General features: G+C 37.7%; 1 protein-coding gene across 1 annotated transcript in view; it reads right to left on the bottom strand.

Moving 5' to 3' along the window:
• Nucleotides 1-3,820: 3,820 nt before the first annotated feature.
• Nucleotides 3,821-23,819, bottom strand: part of LOC101332834 (contactin-associated protein-like 3) — a 141,467-nt gene continuing 121,468 nt past the window's right edge. The window contains exons 18-22 of the mRNA XM_033859253.1: nucleotides 23,047-23,180; nucleotides 22,141-22,228; nucleotides 8,243-8,464; nucleotides 7,925-7,996; nucleotides 3,821-4,014 (exon numbers count right to left, since the gene is read on the bottom strand). Coding sequence (XP_033715144.1) covers nucleotides 3,821-4,014; nucleotides 7,925-7,996; nucleotides 8,243-8,464; nucleotides 22,141-22,228; nucleotides 23,047-23,180 — 710 coding nt within the window. The remainder of the gene's footprint in view (nucleotides 4,015-7,924; nucleotides 7,997-8,242; nucleotides 8,465-22,140; nucleotides 22,229-23,046; nucleotides 23,181-23,819) is intronic.

Here is a 23,819-nt window from a genome sequence, read left to right on the forward strand (position 1 = left end):
GGTAAAAATATGATTTTTTTTCTGAACTTAAATTTGCTAAACCATTGTTTATGAATACTTTCATCCTTTCAAAAAGTGATAATAGTCATATGTAGGTTTAGGTAGTCCATAGATCAATCATTAAAAATATTTTTATTCAGGTGAAGTAGTAAGTTATTTTCAATGTGCACAAAATCTATTAATATCCCCCAACCTATAAATGTGCCCATGGGCACCTGTGAGGCTGTGGGTATACATAAACACCAAATCCATTTCCTCCACCACTTTGTGTGCAGACCATTTTATGTCTATCACTTTCTTTTTCATTCTTTCTTCCATGTTGCCACTCACCATAGACACACTTTAAAAGGGAAAGTGACAGCCGGGATCTATTGAAGGTACGGAGGGACTCAAATATTTTTGTACATGGATTGCAAAACAGTAGATTAAGTAACCCAATACACATGCTTTTATTTAACATATGTCCATTTCATCTCCTTTGTTTAAAGAATGGCTTGATAATCCAACTGCATAGTCAGACTTAATACTAGATGGAAAGTGCTTCAATCATATTTGTCTTCTTTTGAGGCAAGGACCATGAGAATCATATTTTATTTTTAAAAATCCATTGAAAGCTATTATCTATCAAATGTTCTACATGAAAGAAATTGAAAAAAATTCCAGAAGTAGTGTTTATTTAGACAAACAGAATATAAATTCCCCAATATGTTTTTCTACATTACTAAATAATACTGGGAAGGTAGTGGGGGGAAGGGTTCACTTCATAAGGAAGTAAACAGAAATTTCTAAATTCTAGTCCCAATAATGAGTGTTAATTATATGCTATTTTCCTTTTTTTATTTGAAAATAAAACTTGAGGAATTATTATGTTTGAACTTTTATTTTATAGAAGGATGCTGTTTGCAACTGGAATCTGTACATATATATAATTAGTGCTCTAGAAACCCAACTGTCTGGGGAAAATCATGTTTAACTAGTTATGAGTATTAGTAAACATTCAACAAATAACTTAGTGATTGTTAAATTATTGTTCTATGGCAAAGGTTTAAATATCTATATTGATAGGTATTTTAACTTGTAGTAGTAGTCGGTAAATATCCATTACTTTGTGTTTCACTTTTTGTATGATAATTTAAATACCACCATAAATAATATCAACAGATCACGGCATTCCCTATATATACAGTAGAGATAAAGTAATATACACACCATTACAGAATGTATACATTTGCACATTTTTTAATATTTTAAGGGAGAAACAATATAATTTCATAGTTCAAATTTCATTCAATTTTTCTTAAAATATTTTCCTAATTTAATTCAAAAATGTTATTTTATTAACAAATAAGCAGGAAAAATTTACAAATCAGTCAGGGACAGTGGATGATGCATCACTGAAGTTTGGTAAAAATATTTTAAAGTTTTCCCTTTAGAAAAGAGAGCATGGTGCAGTGGATTTCACTATCTATAAATCTGTAAAATTTCAGGTACCAAAGTGATGCATTCTTTTGGAACATAAGGTGATCACTTGTTAAAGTTGCAGTGATTTAATGATGTTTACACTCAGCTATGCATTTAATGGAGCCTGTAATTTTTGTGTTGAATCCTTCCCCAAACTGCACATTCCTTTGGGAAAACAACTACATATATGTAGTTTTTCATTTACCAAGGTACGTCCTTTACATATTGCTATAGTGACATCCTAAACTTTTTTCATCCTTTATTTAAAGAAACTTGAATATAGATACGATATTATGGTAGATGGACTTTAAAGGGGTCCCCATGATCTCAGCCTGCTGGTTCAGGTCCTTATATAATCCCTCCCCTTGAGTATGGGTGAGACCTGTGACTTGCTTTTAACCAACAGAATATGGCACATGGTATGTGATGTCATTCCCATGATCACATTACATTATACAAGACTTCCTCTTGCTAGCAGACTTGCTCTAGAGTCCCTCTCTCTCCTCTGCTAGCTTTGAAGAAGGAAGCTTCCATCAATCCTCCAGCAGTAAGGAATGGAATGCTATCAGTAATCATGGGAGCGAGGAGGCAAATCCCTCCGTAGCTGAGTTTCCAAGTGAAAACACAGCCCTGGCAGACACTAGATTGCAGCCTTGCAGAAGTCTCAGTGAACCCATGCCCAGATCCTGACCCACAGAAACTGTGAGATAATAAATGTGTGTAGTGTTATGTCAGTAAATTTGTGGTAGTTTGTTACACTGTGTAGAAAATTAATACAAAACCATAAGAAAAATTTTTTGAGAAAAGACAATATAAAGGATCTCTTTTCCCATTCTTTAAAAAGAACACAGAAAAGTAGGCATACACTCAAATGTAATAGCAAGGCAAAATGCATATAAATCCAGATAGTCTTATTGTGGTCAGAGTAAGTACCTGGCAGGCACATGGCAGGTGGGATATAGAGAAGGCAGTGCATTTTTATTATAACTGGCTTTTCAGCACAAATGGTGACTCCATGCAATTATCTAATGACCACTGCCACAAAAGTAGTTATTGGATCAATCCCCAGAGTTAATATGAATTTTTTGCTCTCGTAGTATTCAAATATACCCTACTTAAAATGAACTAGTTGATTTTGGGTGCTCTATTGGAAATGTATCTCAAGATTCTAGAATCTTGACTAGAATGACAAATTTAGTTCAAATCATATAACCTGTATCTTCCGTTAACATAAGCATCCTTCCTCTGATATTCCAAGTAGTAACAAGGTGAGAGGATAACTCAGGGAATGTTTTGCCTAGATCGGCTCAAAATTTAGAAAGGAAAATGAAAATATTTGGTTCAAATATGACTTCTTCCCTAATAAATGACCAGACCATCACAGGAAATCAAAGGGTTGCTGACATAACCTTCAGAAACAAAAATCACAGGACTACAAAGAAAAGCGAAGCGACTTAATCACCTCATATATAAAGGAAATAAATTTAGGATTATATTTCATTCAGATGTGGATGGAGGATACATTTCCAATGTTAAACATGGAGTTTATATATGGGCACAAGTTTAGTTAGAAAATATACATTTTTTTGTGAGCTCATTAGGTGATCGTTATTACAATTTACAAAGAGTATAATGACAAATTACAAAGAAAGATAAGCAAATTATCACAGATTGAAATCCTTTACACATTTTTCTACCTATGAATTCTCTGTTCTGTATCTGAACTTACTAGCAGAATTTCATAGCTGACATTCAACACTCATTTCGTCACTAAAATGTATCAAAACTGATTTAAAAGAGACAAATAGTAAAAACAATCAGCCAAAAAAATGTTTTTCAGGTTTCTAATGCAGTTTTGGCCACTGGGATCTGGTTCACAGGAATATGGGAATGCAGCTGAAGGCCATCCGAGAAGCACTTCCCGGTTTATAAATGTCAGCAGGTGATTGATAAAGGAAGCATAATGGAGGTTTCCACGAGACACAAAACATTAGAGTCCAACTTTGACTTTCATAAACTTCCGTGTTGAATTTTTAAGAGTAGGGCCACAGCTCAAATTCTTATTCTCACTTAAAACCCAAAATAATTATGCAAAATACATTTCAATTTTAGAGATCAAGTCAGAACAGTCAGAAACTGCCGGACAGTAATTAATGAGCACACCTAAGTCACTGTTACATAAGTAGATCAAGAAGTAGCACTGAGCAGAGCCTCCAGGGACCATGCGTGAGCAAGTTGATGGCGCTGCACACCCACCGTCTGTCCCAGGAGGCCAAGAGGGGGGGCTTCATCCACTGTGAGCCTCTGGCTTAGCAAGACAGTCACATCATCATAGTAATAAGTAAACGACCACTGCTGATCAGAAGAAATACTCTTTCTGGCTTTCACTGACTGTACTTTGCATGTTGAGCTCACTTTTCAGAGCAGTCTCAGCATTGTCTCCAGTTTTTGGAATATTCGACTCATTTTTTTCATATAGCCATCTCTGTTGATAAATGCGTACAGCAATGGCAGTGATGCAGAGCAAGATAAATATCACAACTGCTATCACACCTACAGAGAAAGGAAAACACAAAGTCAAAGTATAAACTGTAAATGTCAGCCTAACTAGAATCTACCCTAGCATCATTTATCATCAGAAAATTTGAAACCAAGTGGTGTTATAACATTAAGTGTACTTCTAAGTCCATGCAAACTTTAGACACAGAGGTTTTATGCCTTAATTTCCTAAAGACATATCATGATTGGATTTCAGTGAATGTTTTCACTCTAAATGCAGAAACACAACGAGGTCTCTTAGGTTATGCCTACACTTCATGCTAATTGAGCAAGCAGGTTTTTATTATTTTAAAAGTGTAGAGTGTGTAGCCCCACCACAGAGTGATTAAATGCTTATGTGTATTTTAATGAAAATTCAATTAAATTTTAATACTGATATACTGTTGAACTACAGTAATGTGGTGTGTATCCCATCTATCTCTATGAGACCAACAGAGTCTTAAGTGATTGCTGCCTCTGGGGGGTCCACACCCTTGTGTGATTCCCCCGTGACCTGCTTCTAACCGAAACAATATGACAAAGGTGATGGGCTGTACCTGATTATTTGTAAATGATTACATGATTATGTTATATAAGCTTGTAGCATCTGTCTTGCTAGAGTCTCTTTCTTCCTGCTGGCTATGAGGTGGCAAGAGCCATGCTGGGAAACCCCACATGACAAGGAACTGCAGATGGCTTCCAAGTGCTAAGGAAAGATTCTGTCCAGGAGCCAGCAAAAATTCAGAAGCTCTCAGTCTTACCTCTGCAAGACACTGAATGTAGCCAACAACCATGCAACTGAGGAAGTGGTTCCTTCCCCAGTGGAACCTTCAGATGAGACCCCAGCCCAAGACCCCAGATGAGGCACCTTGATTTCAGCATTGTGAGACCCTAAGCAGAGGACTTAGCTGAGATGTGCCCAAACTCCTGACTCACAGAAACTGAAGGATAATACATGTGGATTGTGTTAAGCTGCTATACAGGTGGTAATTTGTCATGCAGCAACAGATAACTAATATACCATTTTATAAAAAATTGTAGACATATTAATAACATTCAATTATCTGGAAAGTAAAAGGAAAACATTTCTCTTGTTGGAAATGTATTGAAGACATTAGGTTTGCCAGCAGTTCTCAACCTTGGCTGCATAGCAGACAATAACTCAGAATCTTTTGGTGGGAGGCCTAGGTATCAGCATTATTTTAAAAGCTCTTCAGATTATTTTAATGCACCATCAGGGTTGAGACTGTCAAGCTAAGCCATAGGAATGTTTACTCAAGCTATATCACATTAGTGAAGAAGGAATCCATTCTGAAACAAATAGATAAAAAGAAGCATTCACTAGTTAATATAGTTTTAAGATGACTGACACAGGCATTAAGCATGAATTAATATCTCCATTTAACAAATGTAAGCAAACATATGTTACTGCTTAGTTGTATAAATCAAAATTTGTATTGCAAAATGAGGGTTCTTCATTATACTCTGGGACAGACATAAGCAAGTGTAATGGAGCCCAACAAACTCAAAGCTTGGTTGGGTATAACTGGTCACAGAGATTCCTGGGCACATGCTATCAGGAACCCAGACCCCTTCTTACCTGAGACGAGGTAGCATATTTATTATTTTGTGAATATTCTTAAGTATTCATAAGTAGAATATTCATTACTTTCAATATATTTTGCATCTCACTTGGGAACAAACAACACAGTTACTTTAGTTATTTTTATGTCTAGCTACAGGACCTTGCTTTAAGAGCTATATCATATCCAATTTTAGTGTCAGGGACCAGTAACTCTCAATAACATTGATCAAGCCACTTGATTATATGATGACTCTCACCATTACACTGACCCACCTACACATCCAGGGTTTTCTGTATGTGATTGATCACGTCTAACTCTAGCTTGTTTTTGTTTCATGAGGTTTGGTGGGATCCTAGAAAAACTTCTATCTCTACCCCCTATCTGATGAGATTGAGATAATTTGAATAATGCATCTGATGCCTTCCATAATCTTCCTATCAGCAACTCCAGTGTAAGGGTGTTTTTGACAAACACTCATGTCTGCCTGTGTCTCTGTCTATCTACACATCTGTCTCTTTCTCTGTGCATCCACCTGCCCATCTACAATATGGATCCCTTGGCAAGAAACCCTCTGTGATCTCTGGCTTACCAAGTCTGAATATTGCTTAGGTTGATTCTCCTCTCCTATAACACTCCCTTTGTTTACAAGAGGAGAAAATAATGATGCAAAATGCAGAACATGGAGAAACCCACCTATTGGGATAATCCTTTAAACAGATCAAATATTTCACATGTGGGTGCAGTCTGTGATCAATTAGAAAAAAGTCTGATAATTCTTTTTGGAACAATACACTGGAAATCTGTATACTCAGTGACTGACAAACCACCCAGCAACCGGCCACCACACAGATGGAAGGCAGGTTCAAGTGAATTGTAGGGCCTAGTAAACTGAACCATTCTGTCCCTACGACCTTCTGTGCTCTCATTCTCCATCCCATGTATCAGGAACCAAGTAGGATTTCTCAGGGGAATGATATTCAGCAAGAGCAATAAAACTCTAAGGACCACATATTTGTTCTATCATCAATTTGACTATTATCTCTGGTCTTGCTAATAAAAGGGAACAAACTATGATAATTTGTGAAATTTTGAACTTGGATTCCTACTTTGTAAATGTTAATCACATTTAAGTTGATTTATTTTCACTTAGCTTTGGCATTATAGTGAAGTCTTCTCATTAAAAATAAATTAGAATGATTTAGGATTAAGGTTTAATTTAAATTTTAAAACAAAAGTTATTCCTTTTAGATATGCATTCTAAATAACATTTATGGTTTTTATTTGTTCTTGGAGTCATAAAATGGAGGTCATATTCCTCACTCATTACAAAAATAAAAGGAGTTGAGACAGAAATGGAAATGTTAAAATTCTTACATAGATAGGGTCAGCACTTTAAAATGTCTGAATACTTTCCTAATCGTCTGGAGAAAACTGGTGTCTGGATGGATACAGACGAAATGAACAGATCCAATCTGAGCAGGTGTGTAGCCGGCCTGAACAGTGGGCGCCCAGTCCTATCACCCAGCTCTAGCAGTAATTACCTCACTTTGAGGTAGCAAGGAATGGAGAGCAGTTTACTTCTACTCACCAAGCAGAGTTTGCAAATTACTCACATTCCAATAATCTAATTAAACAAATTAAAACGTTCCTTGAATGATAAGGAGGGAGAATTGAATATTAATTTTTTGAATCAGACCTGGATAAATTTTGCTTCAAAGGATATATTAGAAGATATTTAAGATGCCATTACTTTTACTTCTTCAAATATATATATATGCATATAGATGAATGGATTTATTTGATGGATATCAATTTCTATCTATCTATCTATCTATCTATCTATCTATCTATTTCTCCATCCTAAGATAAGCTTGATGTCAGACACAGTTTTATATCTTTATGTTCAGGAAAATGACAATTTGCATAGTTTAGGTGCTTCTCCCAGTATGTTTTATTTTTAATCTTATTTTTAAATGTTTTGTGCTAAGGGACTGAGAGGTCCATGGCTATTTTAAATCAAAGAAGTAAAAGTAAATGCATCTTAAATATGTATATATCCTGAGAGATACTAATGGCTATATTCAAATGAAAATCCTCTTATTATTCTGTAGTTTGGCAACCATCCTTTAAAAAAGTGTTTCAGTGGAGCCATCGATTCCTTCTCCTAAGTATCTCCAAAGGGGCTGAATTCGGTACAATCACGTCAAGAACATGAGCAATTGTATGTGGCCTGCCACTGCCAGTGATCTCACAATCAGCACGGATTCTCACGGATATGTTTTGGACTTTGCTAACAGTGACAACAACGCCAAGGACGAGGTCATTCGCGGCCTCGTTACCTCCGATGACCGCGGAGTCACTTCTGTTCGCATTAACTAAGGGCTCTCCCTCATCTGTTGATCCAGAACGACCTACAGTAGAAAAAGAATGACAGAGGAGAGTGGAAAGGAGAACTTTTGAGAAATCCACAACATTTGAAAGAAGAGCAGACAACGCAGAGACAGAAATGAACTTGAAACGAAGAACCGAGAATGGAAAGACCAGGGAATGGGGAAGGTGTACGAAAAGAGGACTTTTGGAAACCTCTGGGATGAAGACTGGGTGGAAGACCGCGGGCGCAGAGTGACCGCGGTCAAAGGGCCACGCACCTGCGCCGCCTGAGAGCGGTCGGGTCGCCTCCGGCGCTGGAGCTCCGGGCCCCGCCCCCTCCGCGCAGCGGGACGCGGCGGCCACGTGTCCGCGGACAGTGACCCGGGCGGGCCCGCCCGGGCGCAGCGCCGCCTTCAGCGGGGCGGCGGGACCGAAGCGCACTGCCGAGAGGCAGCCGGTGAAGCCTAGCGCGCCAGCCCGCTGCGTGTCGCGGTCCGCGCCGGGAGGTCCTGCGGGCAAAGAAGTGGGACACACCGTTAGGGCTCAGGAGCGACTGGCGGGGACGCAGGAATAGCCTGAGTCTGCGCAGCAGTGATGAACTGAACTTCCCTCCGAGCCCTTCGTGTTTAGGAAAGAGCCAGAGTCGGTACCTGCCGCCTTGGTTGATGCCCTGCGGGTGCTCACTCCCCGTGTGAGTCAAGCGAAGCTTCTTTGGATGCAGTCACGGGGCACTGACGAATGAAATCCTCCGCCAATGCATTTTTCAAAATATTTTTAACAGCATTTGTGGCCAGTAATTTAGGTCTCCTGGGTTGGGGGACAGCAGCGTTCTGGGAATCCCTTCTTGCAGTTTCCTCACAATTAACACTTTATTCTGGCTGACTGTTCCGAGCCCCACAGAGAGGGCCTCTCCGTAACTGCAAGTGCTGCCCTGGGAACTCCGCACCACACTTCCCTTCCCCCTCTTCACAAAGGTGGTCTCTGTCCCGGGTCCATAAATCAAGGCTTTTGCCCCCCATCAACCCCCTTCTGATCCCCGCCCTCATCCCCAACTGACAGAAGTTGGTTATTAAGACCGAAGAAGAGCAGCGACGGACACAGGAGAGAACATCAATTCGTTCACTTCAGTTATGATTACATCCCGCAGTGCGCTTGCTCAGTGGGCACGAAATCTGACCAAAGGCCCTTAGCTGTAGACTTCAAGTTTAAATGTATCAGTCTGGGAAGCGTCCATGTCCCCCACAGAGGAAACCACATAAGTATGAGGCAACTTTGGCATCTGCTGTCAAACTCCCTCTCACTTCACCTTGTGTAGAAAGGCGCGTTGCCTCCTCTTTTTCAAACAATCATCAACAGCTACCAAGAATTTACCAAATGATTCCCATAGGCTGGGCATTGTGCTAAGTGATTTATAGACTCGTGAATAGTGACATTTGAACTCTGAAGCCAGGGGTGTGTAACCACACTTCCAGCTAGCCTCGCCTGGTGCATCAGTTACAGAAGGTCACTCTCCTTGGATCATCCCTCTCTCATGCAACATGTGGAAAGCCCGTGGTGGGCAGTGTGTTTTATTCTTGCCTCCCCCTGCACTTAGCTTAATGTCTGTTACATAGGATGCATGCAATATATATTTTATAATCGAAGAATAAATTTAGTCCCATTACCACGCTTCTGTGGACAGTTTGGGTATTGAAATTTTTAAAAATGTGTCCCTCTCAAGGTGTGACCTGAGAAATTCAGAGGACTGACCTTGTGATAAAAGATTACTTGCATTGGCTCCGGATAAAAATGTACGTCCATAGTTGGCTGCCATCTTATGCCACTGAGTTTTACTGAATGTCGTGGTAACTAAACACATCCTCATTGTCGCTAAAGTTAAACAACATACCCTGAAGCTTCTATTTGAAGGATAGCAGAATATGCCACCCCCAAATATGCCATTTTGGCATAAGGATTATTTTCTTGAAAAACAGCAGGTACAAGGACACTGACATCCGCTTTCTGTTCCTGAAAGCAGGAGATAAAACTCTTATGGGAAAGCTGCCCTTTTTGTACCAGGAGGAAAAATACATTTTTATGACCAGAGATGAGGAGACCAGCCCAGAGAAATCTGTACATACAAACCTTGTTAAAATAACCCCTATCTTCCTTTCATCTCCTCGTACATTTTAGTTGCTTTTTCACAATCACCACTCTGTTCAACCTCATATGTAAACACTTGGACCTATCTGCTTTTTGGGTCTTCATTTTCCTGTAGGGACTCCCATGTACATTTAAAAATCTGTATGCTTTTCCCCTGTTAATCTGTCTTATGTCAATTTAATTCTCAGGTCCAGCCATAGACCCTAAGAGAGGAGAGGTCAAGTGTTGCCTCCCATACAAACTCATGGGGTGGATTTCCTGAATCTTATTACAGGTTTCACCGTTTTTCCTATTAAACTTCATCTCACTATTTCAGTCTATAATTCCTGGAAACCAAATATTCTGTATCCTTATTTCTTCTGGCTTGGAAAAGAGCTGTACCTTCAAGAAAAATGGCCTAACTTTGAGATTTTCAGCAAATGTATTGGGAGTTACTTGGGCTTACAAAGTTCTGTTCATGATTTTAAAGCTGCAAAAGTAAATGTTTGCTATGGAAAAGATCTCTAAAAACAACTAAAATTGGGGGCATGCATTTGCATTGTTATAATCATAATAGACATCTGTCTGACACATATAGCTACCTTGGCCAAGTTGATTATACGAGACATCAAAGATCTTTATGCATGTGGAATTTCAGGTAGCTCCTTAAGTACACTGAAGTAAAATGAGCTAGGCACAACCCAACTAAAGGATTATCAATTAAAAGGGTAGTTTAAAGATGACTTTACTTTTTAAATTTTGCATTCAGATATTATCTATTTCTTAAAGAAAGGCACCCTTGCTTATGTATACTTGAGAGAATGTCAAGAAGAAATAAAATGGGAGACACTGCAATAGTAACACAGGACTTTTGCAAGGCTAACATCTGAAAAAAAAAATTATAGGTAAAATAAAAGTTTTAGTTGTTGGACAAATACTAGCTTTCCTGTTCCTGGTCAAAGTCTGACCTGAGCACTACTAGGCAAGGGTAACAGAAGGAATCTCAGGCAGACACTTATCATAATGAATTAGGCCAATTTTGTGGAATTTATTTTTTAAAGATAACCTAACTTCATGTCTTTAGATAGTGTTGTTACTAAGGAAAGAAACATCAGTAGCATATCATATTGCATTATATTTTCCTGTATTTCAAGACTGTACTTAATATTTATACATATATGTGGATTTGTGAGTGTGAATGGGTGGATTTATATGTACCTGGAGAGCCTATCATTAATCATGTAGCTGTAACTGTGTTATGCATGTACATGTGGGTATAAATATACATTGAAAGGTTTGGTGCTCAGTTTCCTGTCAATTTTCCATCCTGAGGTCATGGTTTTGATTCATTTTTTGATTGGAGTAATTCTCTAGTATTTTCTTAAGATGGGAAACTTGATTAGTATTTAATCTCAATCTTTCCTTGTCATCCAAAATATCTTTTTTTAACCTGGTCAGATAAATTATATATTAGACGTATGAGTTGCAACCATTCTTCTTAGCAGTATATCATTCTCTCATTTTTATTCTATTGCTGCAAATGAGAAGTTGGATGCTGATGTCAATATCATTATTTTCCATTGTAGTAACTTCTGTCTAGAAAGTCTGGAAGATTTTTCTCTATGGTTTTGTAATTCACGGATTTTCCCAGAATTTCCCCAGATGTGTGTCTTTTCTCATCAGAATCAGTGAGTCCTTTCAATCTGCAACTCAGGTTTTCCTTTAGCTCAGAGAAATTTTTTTAATACATAAGTATTATCTTTGCTTCTAATTCTCTTTCTGGATCTCTATTTATTCATATTAGGTTTTCTAGATCTAACTTCCAAATGTTTTATTTTTCCCTCCTAATTTCTACATCTTAATCTTTTTGCTCTGTGGCTTGAGACATTTCATCTACATGATACTCCATGCCACTATTTAAGGATAACCAGTGATGATTCTCTCCTTTAGATCACCCAGTGAAATTTTGAAAAATCATATTTATTTTAATTACTAGAGTTGGTGCTTGTGTCTGTGACTTTATTAAAATCTCTTTGAGTGCCAAGTTTCATCCTAGTTGTCTTCCATCTTCTTCAATAGCTCTATTTGTTTTTTTTTTTTTTTTTTTTTTTTGCGGTACGCGGGCCTCTCACTGTTGTGGCCTCTCCCATTGCGGAGCACAGGCTCCAGACGCGCGGGCTCAGCGGCCATGGCTCACGGGCCCAGCCGCTCCGCGGCATGTGGGATCTTCCCAGACCAGGGCACGAACCCATGTCGCCTGCATCGGCAGGCGGACTCTCAACCACTGCGCCACCAGGGAAGCCCCAATAGCTCTATTTTGATGCAGGAAATTTTATTTGTTGTTTTTTCTTCTTTCTCTACCCCTACTCTTGCTTTTAGATTCCCTTAGTGGTGGCATCATTATTTACTTATTTATTTATTGGGACTGCTTATTGGGACTCCATGGTTAAGGATGTTATACGATACACAGGTCCTGACACTGTGGACAGTGCAGCTTCTCTGCCCTATAGTCAGCAGCAGACCTGCATTCAGACTATCTGACTTCTTATAAAGCATAGGAAGAGGTCTCTCACCCTCACCCTCACCACGGTAGGAAGGATGTGGCCCGATAATCCATCCCTTTCTCAGCTCCAGGAGGAGCAGAGAGGATGGGGACCGTAATGTGGAGCAATGTTGACCTTCCCTTTGGAAGTCTTGAGTTCCCTGCAAGACAAACTTTCCCCAGGATCCACAGTCTTCACATACCACCCTAAGACTCTGCTGTGTACTCCTCCTCCAGTCCAGAGGGCAAACTCCTACCCCAGCTCTCTCATTCACACTTTCCTGCCTCCTCTTGCCTGCTGGGCTGGCCCTATAGTTCCTAGGTTCAGGGGCACAAGCAAGTTGAACCGGGAGTAGAGGCAAGTCTTATGGTCCAAGTGGCGTTTCCCAGAAACAGGTCCACACAAAGTCAGCATCCGAATTAAAACAACTGTACTTTTTTGTTATTGAGCTGCATGAGCTGCTTGTAAATTTTGGAAACTAATCCTTTGTCAGTTGCTTCATTTGCAAATATTTTCTCCCATTCTGAGGGTTGTCTCTTGGTCTTGTTTATGGTTTCCTTTGCTGTGCAAAAGCTTTGAAGTTTCATTAGGTCCCATTTGTTTATTTTTGTTTTTATTTCCATATCTCGAGGAGGTGGGTCAAAAAGGATCTTGCTGTGATTTATGTCATAGAGTGTTCTGCCTATGTTTTCCTCTAAGAGTTTGATAGTTTCTGGCCTTACATTTAGGTCTTTAATCCATTTTGAGCTTATTTTTGTGTATGGTGTTAGGGAGTGATCTAATCTCATACTTTTACATGTACCTGTCCAGGTTTCCCAGCACCACTTATTAAAGAGGCTGTCCTTTCTCCACTGTACATTCCTGCATCCATTATCAAAGATAAGGTGACCATATGTGCATAAAGACACAGACCTACTGGAGAACAGACTTGAGGATATGGGGAGGGGGAAGGGTGAGCTGTGACAAAGCGAGAGAGAGGCATGGACATATATACACTACCAAACGTAAGGTAGATAGCTAGTGGGAAGCAGCCGCATAGCACAGGGATGTCAGCTCGGTGCTGAGGGGTGGGATAGGGAGGGTGGGAGGGAGGGAGACGCAAGAGGGGAGAGATATGGGAACATATGTATATGTATAACTGATTCGCTTTGTTATAAAGCAGAAACTAACACACCACTATAAAGCAATTATACCCCAATAAAGATGTTAAAAAAAATAGAACTGTGCTTAGAAAGACAATGAGTGCAAATCTATCTTCCCTGTTAGCTGACTCCTGAAATTCCATCATTAAGTTCCTTCCTTTTGGCTCAAAAATTTTCTTCCCTTTAAAGTGTAAAGAGAAAAAAAAAGATGGGGGAACCTTAGGAGAATACTTAGTGCATTATTAGAAATTTACACATCAGGATGAAAATGTCTGATAAACCTCTAGTTTGAGAACAAGGCATCAACAGAAAGTAAGGGGAAATCAGGTGCAGTTTCATGCTAGGAAAGAAGGGGAGGGGAAAGTGGTTTGAGCGTGGATGTGAAGAAAAGTCATGTTTAGGAAAAAATGAGCTTAGGGCTGAGGATAAAGTTCACTTCTACTGTAATTTTGAGTAGAACCCCTTAAATCACTTTGGATAAAAACAGATTTAATACATTTTTTCTCTTAAAAAATGTCTATGGTACGAAATCTTGAGAGCACGATCACATTTCCAACAATCTAGGACATAAATATTCTCAACTGTCTCAGGTATTGGGTAGTGTTGCCTTTAAAATATATTGCCAAGGCCATGCATTCCAACACACGAGATGATTTCTTGTTTTGTGAGGAACAAGCATGTTAACAAAAGGTTCACAAGGAAAAGGAAGGAACAAAGAATTAAAATGTGTGTGGAGAGCTTTCTGCTACCCACAATGAGCAGTGTTTCTGAAAGGCACTGGCAGTAAACAGTGGAATAGCGAAAGGAGTATTTCCAAGATTCCCTGAGGCTCTCATCTACAAACAAGAATCAGGAAACAGAGTGAATTGTCCATGGAATTGCAGGAAGCAATGAAGAGCATCAGAAAGGGTAAATATGTAGATAATTGAAGTGAATATCGACTGTTTAAAACAACAGCAATAATAATGTCTTGTGGAAAAAAATAATGCGTAAAAGTAAAATACATGACAACAATGGCAAAAGGGGTGGAAGAGGAAGTAAAATGGAAAACAAATAAGGTTTTTACGTAGTTTGGGAAGTGTACAAAGTAGTATATAATAAATCAAGGATGAATAATTAATCTTAAGAGTAACATAAAAAAATACAAAGAGGTACAACTATAAAGCTAATACAGGAGATTAACAGTCCCAAACTGGAAGCAATCCAGCTGCCCATCAACATAAGAATAAACAAACTGTGGTATAGCCATGCAATAAAAGACTACCCAGCAAAGAGAGCAAGTGAACTACTATCACATGCAACAACATGGATGAATGTTAAAAACATTTTAGTGAATGAAATTGGCTAGACTGAATATAAGTATCAACCTGCTATTTATTTTGGAGTTGATGAAACCAGAGTGAACTTCCTTTATGCTACCTAAATAAATGACATAATTAGAAAATCATGCTAGACAGACTTTTTCAGTCTTGTCTTTCGAACAGCTCAGGGTTGGAGGGACCTGATTTTCAGAGTCAGAAAGAAGTGAATTATTCCCTCTCCCCGGCACCCCACCTCACCACACCAAACTATCCCTGGCACTTGCAACCAATACCTGGGAAGAAATCAGGGGTGATTTGGGACCCTAAGCACTTTAACAAGCACTCCTAGCAGGTATTTACTGGAAGAATATTCTTTAGTAAATTATATCAACTCTTCCTATAATGACATTTCAATAGTCTCTGCCACCCTTTCACATGACAAGGAAATAATGTCAGAATCTACATGTGTGCTGCTTTTAGCTCATCAGCTCTTTTTAAAATTGTGACTAGGCTTGTCCAGCCTTCTCTTGATGTGCCCTCACTCCATCTCAGAGGTCCTTAATCCTGGGCCTTTCCAGTTCTCCCCCTCTATTTCCCATCAAACCCTGTTCTTGAATAAACTCATTCACACAAGAGAATAAATGTCCAATTATGACTCAGTGTTCTAACTCTCCCAGGTACATGTGCAGAAAAGGCATTAGCAAAAGAAATAAATCTCTAATGGATTTTCTTCCTTATTTTTGAGATTCATTTCAGATGCCATAAAATTCACCCTTTTAAAGTGTACAATTCAGTGGGATTTTTACAGGGTTGTAATACCTTTCCCAGTAATTGCAGGATCTATCACCCCAAAAGAAACCCTGTACACATTAGTGGTCACTTCCCACTCTAACCTCCCTCCCAGCCCCTGGAAAACCGAAACTACTTTCTGTTTCTATGAATTTGCCTATTCTGGACATTTCATATAAAAGAAATCATACATTGTGTGGTCTTTTGTGTTTATCTTCTTTCATTTAGCATAATGTTTTCAAGGTTCATCCACGTGGTCCCGTGTATGAGTACTTCATTACTTTTTATGGCTAATATTCCATTGTACATCACTTTTGTTTACCTAATCCTTAGTTGATAGACACTGGGGTTGTACCCAATTTTTGGTTATTATTAATAATACTGCTCTGAAAATTTGTGTACACCTTTTGTGTATGGATATATATTTTCAATTCTGTTGGGTATATACCTAGGAGTGGAATTTCTGGGTCACCCGGTAACTATGTTTAACATTTTAAGGAACTGCCAAACTGTTTTTCCACAGCAGCTGCACAATTTTACATTCTCACCAGCAATGGACAAGAGTTCCAGTTTCTCCATGTCCTCTATGACACTTGTTACTGTCTGTCTTTTTGATCATAGCCATCCTATTGGTTGTGATATGGTATCTTGTGTTTTGATTTGCATATCCCTGGTGACAAATGATTGTGAACATCTTTTCATGTTCGTATTTGTATATCTTCTTTGAAGAAATGTCTAGTCAGATCCTTTGGCCATTTTTAAATTGGGTTATATCTTTTTACTGTTTAGTTATAAGAATTCTTTATGTATTCTGTTTAACAGATACAGGACTGGCAAATATTTTTTCTCAATTTTGTGGGTTGTCTTTTCACTTTCTTGAGAGTGTCCTTTGAATTACAAAAGTTTTTAATTTTGATGAGATCCAATTTATTTTTCTTTGCTGCTTGTGCTTTTGAGAATCCATGATCTAACCCAAGGCTTTTAAGAAAACTTCTCTAAAAAAACCGTTGCCTAATCCAAGGTATATGGTGTTAGGCAGGGATCCAACCTGATTTTTTAAACTTGTGGATATCCAATTGGGCCAGCACCATTTGTTGAAGAGATTATGTTTTCTCCATTGAATGGTCCTGGCGCCAATGTTAAAAGTCAACTGACCATGAATATATAGTTTTACTTCTTGACTCTCAATCTAGCCCACTGACCAATATGTCTATCTTTTGCCAATACCACACAGTCTTTACTACTGTAACTTTGTACTAATTTTTGAAATCATGAAGGGTGAGACCTCAAACTTTATTCTTCTTTTCAAGATTGTCTTGCATTTCCATATGAATTTTGGGTTCAACTTGTCAATTTTTGCAAAAAAAAAGGCCATTTGGATGTTGATAGAAATTGTGTTGAATCTGTAGACAAACTTGGGGATCACTGCCATCTTAGCAATGTTGAGTCTTTCAATCCATGAACACAGATACCTTTCCATTTATGTAAGTCTTACATAATTCCTTCCAACAATGTTTTGTTGTTTTCGGTGTACATGTCTTGCACTTCTTTTGTTACAGTTATTCCAAAACATTTGATTATTTTTGATACTATTGTAAATAGAATATTTATTCTATTATTTCATTCTTCATTTTATTCTTGTATTGTTCATTGCTAGTATATAGAAATATAGTAAATTTTTGTGTTGGTCTTGTATCTTTTCCAAAACTGTTTATTAACTCTAATAGCTTTTTTCATGGATTCCCTACTAGATCATGTCCTTGACCAACAGAGATAATTGTACTTCTTCCTGTTTTATCTGGATACTTTTTACTCTTTTCCTTGCCTAACAGCCCTCCTTCAAATCTTCACTACAGTCTTGAACAATAGTGGTAAGAGTGGACATCCTCATCTCATTACTGATCTTAGGGGAAGACTTCCATTATTTCACCATTAAGTGTGATAATAGCTGTAGGGTTTTTGCAGATGCCCTTTCCATGTGAGGAAGTTCCTTTCATTCCTAGTTTGTTCAGTGTTTTCATTATGAAAGCATGCTGAATTTTTTCAAATGTTTTTTCTGTGTCTATTGAGGTGATCATGTGTTTTTTGTCCTTTAGTCTATTAATATGGTACATTACATTGATTTTTATCTGTTGAGCCAACCTTAAATTCTTGGGATAAATCTTACTTGGTCACGGCATATAATAATTTTTATATGTTACTGCATTAGATTTGCTAATATTTTGTTGAGGATTTTTTCATTTACATTCATATTCCTGAAATTTTATAAACTCTTTGTGTCTTTCTATGTGAATTTCTTCTAAATGAGATAAACTCTTAAGCAGAGCATAGGAAAGACTAATATATGTCATATAAGTCAATGGAGTTTTTAATATCTAAACTCTAGTCTCTCTATTCAAATCTCAGTAGGTAATTTCCATGAATGATTTATGGAGCTCCTTTTCAACATACAATTCTTCAGTGGATTTTCTTTACCCCACAGATAACTGGCCTACTAAGGTTTACTCACATGACTATATTGATGTGAATTGTACTCTCCCCCAGGAAGAGATAGGAAGACATATCTTTAGTCTGCACACTTCAAAAGCAGATTTTTGTTTTGCTTTGATATTTTGGGTTTGTTATTTTTGTTGTTTTTTTTTAAATGCACAAAAAATGAAATGAATAGAATACCAAATATACAAAAGTCTTTAGAGAAACAAAATTTAGCAAAAATGCTAGGGCCCCTTACTTGGTATTTTAAAGCTCTCATACTTTGGGAGTATAAATCCTATCAGAGTTAAAACTACACAGAACACTAGAAATCTAAAGATTTACATTAAAGTAGGATTATACTAAAACTATTTTATAGTAATTGGGAAAACTTAACCTGATTGGTCATCACTAATAAGATCATTGAAGAATGGAAAGAACAAGAGCATGTTAATTAGAAGATGATGTGGAACCATTCTTCCATAGCACACTAAGGTAAATAATAATAATGACTAGTTATAATAATGACTAAATAATAATATAATAATGACTAAATAATAATATAATAATGACTAAATAATGACTAAATAATAATAATGACTAATGATTAGTTAATCATTAGAACACTGTTTTATTGTTTGTATCTCGTATTATACCACAAGTGCTTTGAGGGCAGGTACGGTAGTATATTTTGCTATGAGGCATTCGAAATGTCCAATGAAATATAAGTGCATATTAGGGACCACCAAACATTTCTGAATGAATGGATAAGTCAGTGAGTCAAAATAGCTAACAAGAAATAAGTACTGGATAACTTGTCATAGTTTGGGACTATTTTATTTGGGAAATTAGTAGCTCCTTATTAGCCAATCTGTTGGTCTACTTTACTGTAAGTTAGTGAAAGGCAGTTCTGCTTATACTCGCCAAATCTGAACACAAAACTGTAGTCCTCTTGTACTCAGTAACTGATTTGAGAGTGGCAGCAGAACAGAAGCCATCCTAAAATAAAGTTATCTAAAACATGAAACATTTAATTAGCCTTTGATCAAGATATATACCTCTAGGTACAGATGAAATGGATATTTACAATTTTATTAGATTCAATTGCTTCAGGCTATAAACTTCATTGCTGAGTTTCAACTTTAATTTCTGTGGCCTGAGAGAGATGTTTTTGAATATATCACCCTTGAATAAAAACATTAACACCTTCAGTTCCATGCTACTGTCCTCTATATATTAACTTATAGGAAAATAAAAATTTATATAACAAAATTTATTATTCTACTTTTTTATTAAAACAATCCCCTCATATAATGCAGTTCAATGATTAAGCCGATTTTTGTAATCTATTGCCTATATCTTTATAGATCATACATTTGAAGCCGCATTGTCCTTAAAAATATTCCTCTGTCAATTTCACACTTACTGATAGCAACTTTCTATTCATACTTTGGGTCACAGACATTTCTGAATATGCCTCATCTCTCCTATCAGATGCTGGAGTCACTGAGGGCATGAAGTTGTGTGTGGTCTGTGTTTGTTTTGTTTATTGACCATATCTGTCCTCCAGGCTGGGAAAGAGTAAGCACGGACTTCTATCTGGTAGTGGAGGAGGGATCAGATCTGGGGGCAGACAGAACCATCATTCTACACACAGCTTGCACCCACTCGACAAAAATTCAGCTCTGTGGCTTGCACACCCCTTGGGTGATCAATTACTCACTGCTCAGACCAAGGATCCGTCGGGCCAGAGAGTAGAGCTCAATATCAGATAAAAAAGGGAGCAAATTCTTCTCCATTTGGATATTAAAAACAATTATAACTGTTGGGCTGACAGCCAAAGATAGGGTTCTATCTCACTGTTCTCTAAAGCTCAACGTGGTCTTTGAACTTTTAGGAATTTCATAATCTCTATTTAAACATATACTGTTATTCTCATGGACAAAAGTTGAAGGAGCAGTATTCCTTTGAATTGTTTTTTCAATTTGTTTTTGTTTTTTGGGGGTTTGCTTGTTTTTCCAATTCTTTTAAAATTATGCCACTATTTTAAATAGAATAAAAAAATCTACTAATATCATGAAAACAGGGATGTCAGAAATGCCTGAGAAACATCAAAACCACACATTGGAGACTGGAATACTCACCTCTACAATGGGTTGTGATAGGTATAAACATCTCCCAGCACTCAGTGGGAAACAAATGTTCTCATTTTTATTTCTGTGGTAACTGCACCATTACTATCTCACATGTGGGGAGTGCGACTAGAACAATGAACCACAGGAAAGGACCTTCAGCACAAGCTACCACTCTGTCAATATATCATCAAGGCCAGATTCTTCATCTACCTTTAAGGCATGATTACAATGCAGGACCACCACCGCTTCAGCCTGAAGTTGTTATTCACTATACCATGCTAAAACTATATTCTTACCAGTGAAGGAGCACTGGATTAATCTGCCTTTTTAACAGTTGGGCTGTTTTAACAGTTAGGCTGCAGCGTCTAAATGTTACACTTTTTGCTGTACGCGGGTCTCCCACTGTTGTGGCCTCTCCCATTGCGGAGCACAGGCTCCAGACGCGCGGGCTCAGCGGCCATGGCTCACGGGCCCAGCCGCTCCGCGGCATGTGGGATCTTCCCGGACAGGGGCACAAACCCGTGTCCCCTGCATCGGCAGGCGGACTCTCAACTACTGTGCCACCAGGGAAACCCTACACTTTTGTTATTACCATTTACAAGAGCACCCTTGGAGAGCACTAGCATTCATAACATTTCCTCTGTCTGAAAAATAAGAAGTCATCATTTCATTGCCTATCATCTGTTTGAAAGACGTGATCGCTTTAATAGTTACTATGATTCTCGACATATTTTGAACATCCATTCATGTGCCTTTTCTAACATTCTCAAGTTGGTGATGTAACATATATCTGTGGGGTAGAAGAAATGACCAAAAGAATCAATGTATAAATGGCTGAACACCTAATAAGTTTCCATCGATTACTTAGGACGAAATATAGCCATATGAGTATCAAGTACCAGAGGAGGAATAATAAACATGCCACAAGAGGATTTCCCCTAGATATCATTTAAATAGCAATAAAACATACAGTTTATATATAATCAAAAATAAAAGAAATAACTTTCAATATCTGTTTTTATTGCAATGTAATTCTTGGTGACAAGGGGAGAAAAAAGGCATCAAGAGTTTGATGTCTAAAGAGTAAAGTATGCTTTTACTTCGGCATTTTTATGGAGCATAACTGGCAGCCATAAAGGATGTCTGTAGGATATTTAGGCTGTGATTTTCCAAGAGTAGCTGGGAGCAATGAACACATTTCACCTCAGCTCCCAGGCAAGGCAGGGCCCAGACCACAGCCCAAAGCTTGTTTGCTAAGAGAAAATAAGCAGCCTTTTCTCTTCCTTCTTAAACATAAATCTAGATTTATCATTAAAATGATTTCTGCATTTGACCCCTGATTACTACAGAATTTGTGAACTTATATCTGCTTTGATTTTGTCTTTCCTGAATCGTTAGAAAAATGCAAAGTTTCATTATGCTTGATTGCCAAGTGAGAGGGTAAGTGTGGAGGCATTTTTCAAGGAATGCCCTTGTTCAACTCGCAAGCAGCACTTACTTGTGATTATATGCACACTCAGACAAGAGTACAAGCTTCTACCTTGACTGCCACTCACTGGGAAATCATGCATATATCAAGGAGCTTCTTTCAGCATGATGAATGCTTCCCGTGTTTGCAAACTAACACTTCCAATCCCAGTCACTGGGCGGTGGGGGGAGGGGGCTCTCTTTCTTCCACTTACCTAAAATTGTCCCCAACGTGAGGGATTTGACAGCATTGAATTCTGTCCCTGAAGACAGGATGACTTGTCTCCTTGCATTCTGGTTAACCTATTAAATGTTCCACATGATATAAACATCAAAATGTCAAGCAATTTTGATGATAAGAGGATGGGAATCAAAGGAAGACCAAGAAAAATGATAAAAAAAAATAAGTCATATGTTCCTGCTATCACAAAGGTTAAAGGAGAAAAGTTTATTATAAACAATTCTTGTAACACCTCAAATTCAACTCCACCTCATTGCCTATCCCGTTCCCCTACATTTGTCTTTATGATTTAAGTATCTATAATTGGTACAATCCACAAAGAAATGCAAGAGCTACTTTGAACCTCAAAGTTTTTACTTATTTAGAGGAAATTTGTAACATGAGCAGAAAAATGTATTATTCATACAGATTCAATATAAAAGATTATTCTTCAAAATCCAGTGACAATGTGTGACTTAAAGACTCCAATGTTTTTCAAAATGTATTCCCACTTTAAGCAAGATCTTGCTTTTTCCCTTGTGTTTAAATTTCTGTAGTATTTGTTCTTTTGTAACCCAGTGGGAATAGGTTCCCACTGAAATATCTCCATAGTCACTATGATAAACTATGCAATATTTCCCAACCAAATAAAGTAAAACCAATGAGGACAGCTTTGTATTTTAAGTGGTCAAATATTAATAATAATTTTGACAGTCTCTTGCTAAACAAACAGACATTGCAAAACAAAACAAAACACATTGACCTAGCAAGACTTATGGAAGAAGAGTGTCAGATGTGCATTTCTTTTACTAGGATTTATTATCAAATTTTTGCTTTAGGTCATATATTCTGAGCATCACAATTTTGATTACTGTTGCTGTTGTTGAATTTACAACCTTACCTCGACAAAGACCACTGCTGCTTCTCTGTTAATCTTCACCTGGTGAAGCTGTCCATCAGCCAGGTTTTTAAAACCAAAGTTAAAAACATCAGGTTCTCGGTGTCTGTTTAGCTTATACCTGATTTGCAAACTTCCTAAAGAAGAGAAAAATGACATTTTTAACTGAAATATAATTTTATAAAAACCGCCAATGCAGGTTCTAAGGCACATTTAAAAAATATATATAACTTGAATCTATGGAGCATTTACTTGAGTGCACAATAGTCACCTTTCCTGGACTAGTAATCATTTATGTGATGTTCTGGGGCCAAATTCAGAATTCAATTACACAGTCTTAGAAGTCAAGACAAATGGTCTTTTTCCAAGTTCTTCCATTTTCCTTAACCAGAGGAAAAAGTCTAAGTTAAGCATATGAAAATGCCAAGCTAGGCTTGAAGTTAATTATTCATGTGGTGTTCATATTATCAAATGGTAAAACCTAAGCAACGTTATATTAACATTCAGTTTCTATAAGCATAACTTCTTTTAATGTGACTTATGTTAATGCATTTTAATGTATCACCGACATTCACACACACACACACACACACATATATATTTTTTTTTCTTTTTTTTTTTTGCACAACCAGAAATGTTTTCTAAGGTTTCTGCCATAATCAAGAAGCAGCAAAAAGAGAGAAGTGAGTGATTTGCTACAATATCCAAATCTTCCAATCCACACACTGCTCTCCTTCATAGATGCCCCCTCTACCTGGTAACTCTATTACCACCTG

Source organism: Tursiops truncatus, chromosome 6, assembly GCF_011762595.2.
Source record: "Tursiops truncatus isolate mTurTru1 chromosome 6, mTurTru1.mat.Y, whole genome shotgun sequence".
NCBI lineage: Eukaryota > Metazoa > Chordata > Mammalia > Artiodactyla > Delphinidae > Tursiops > Tursiops truncatus.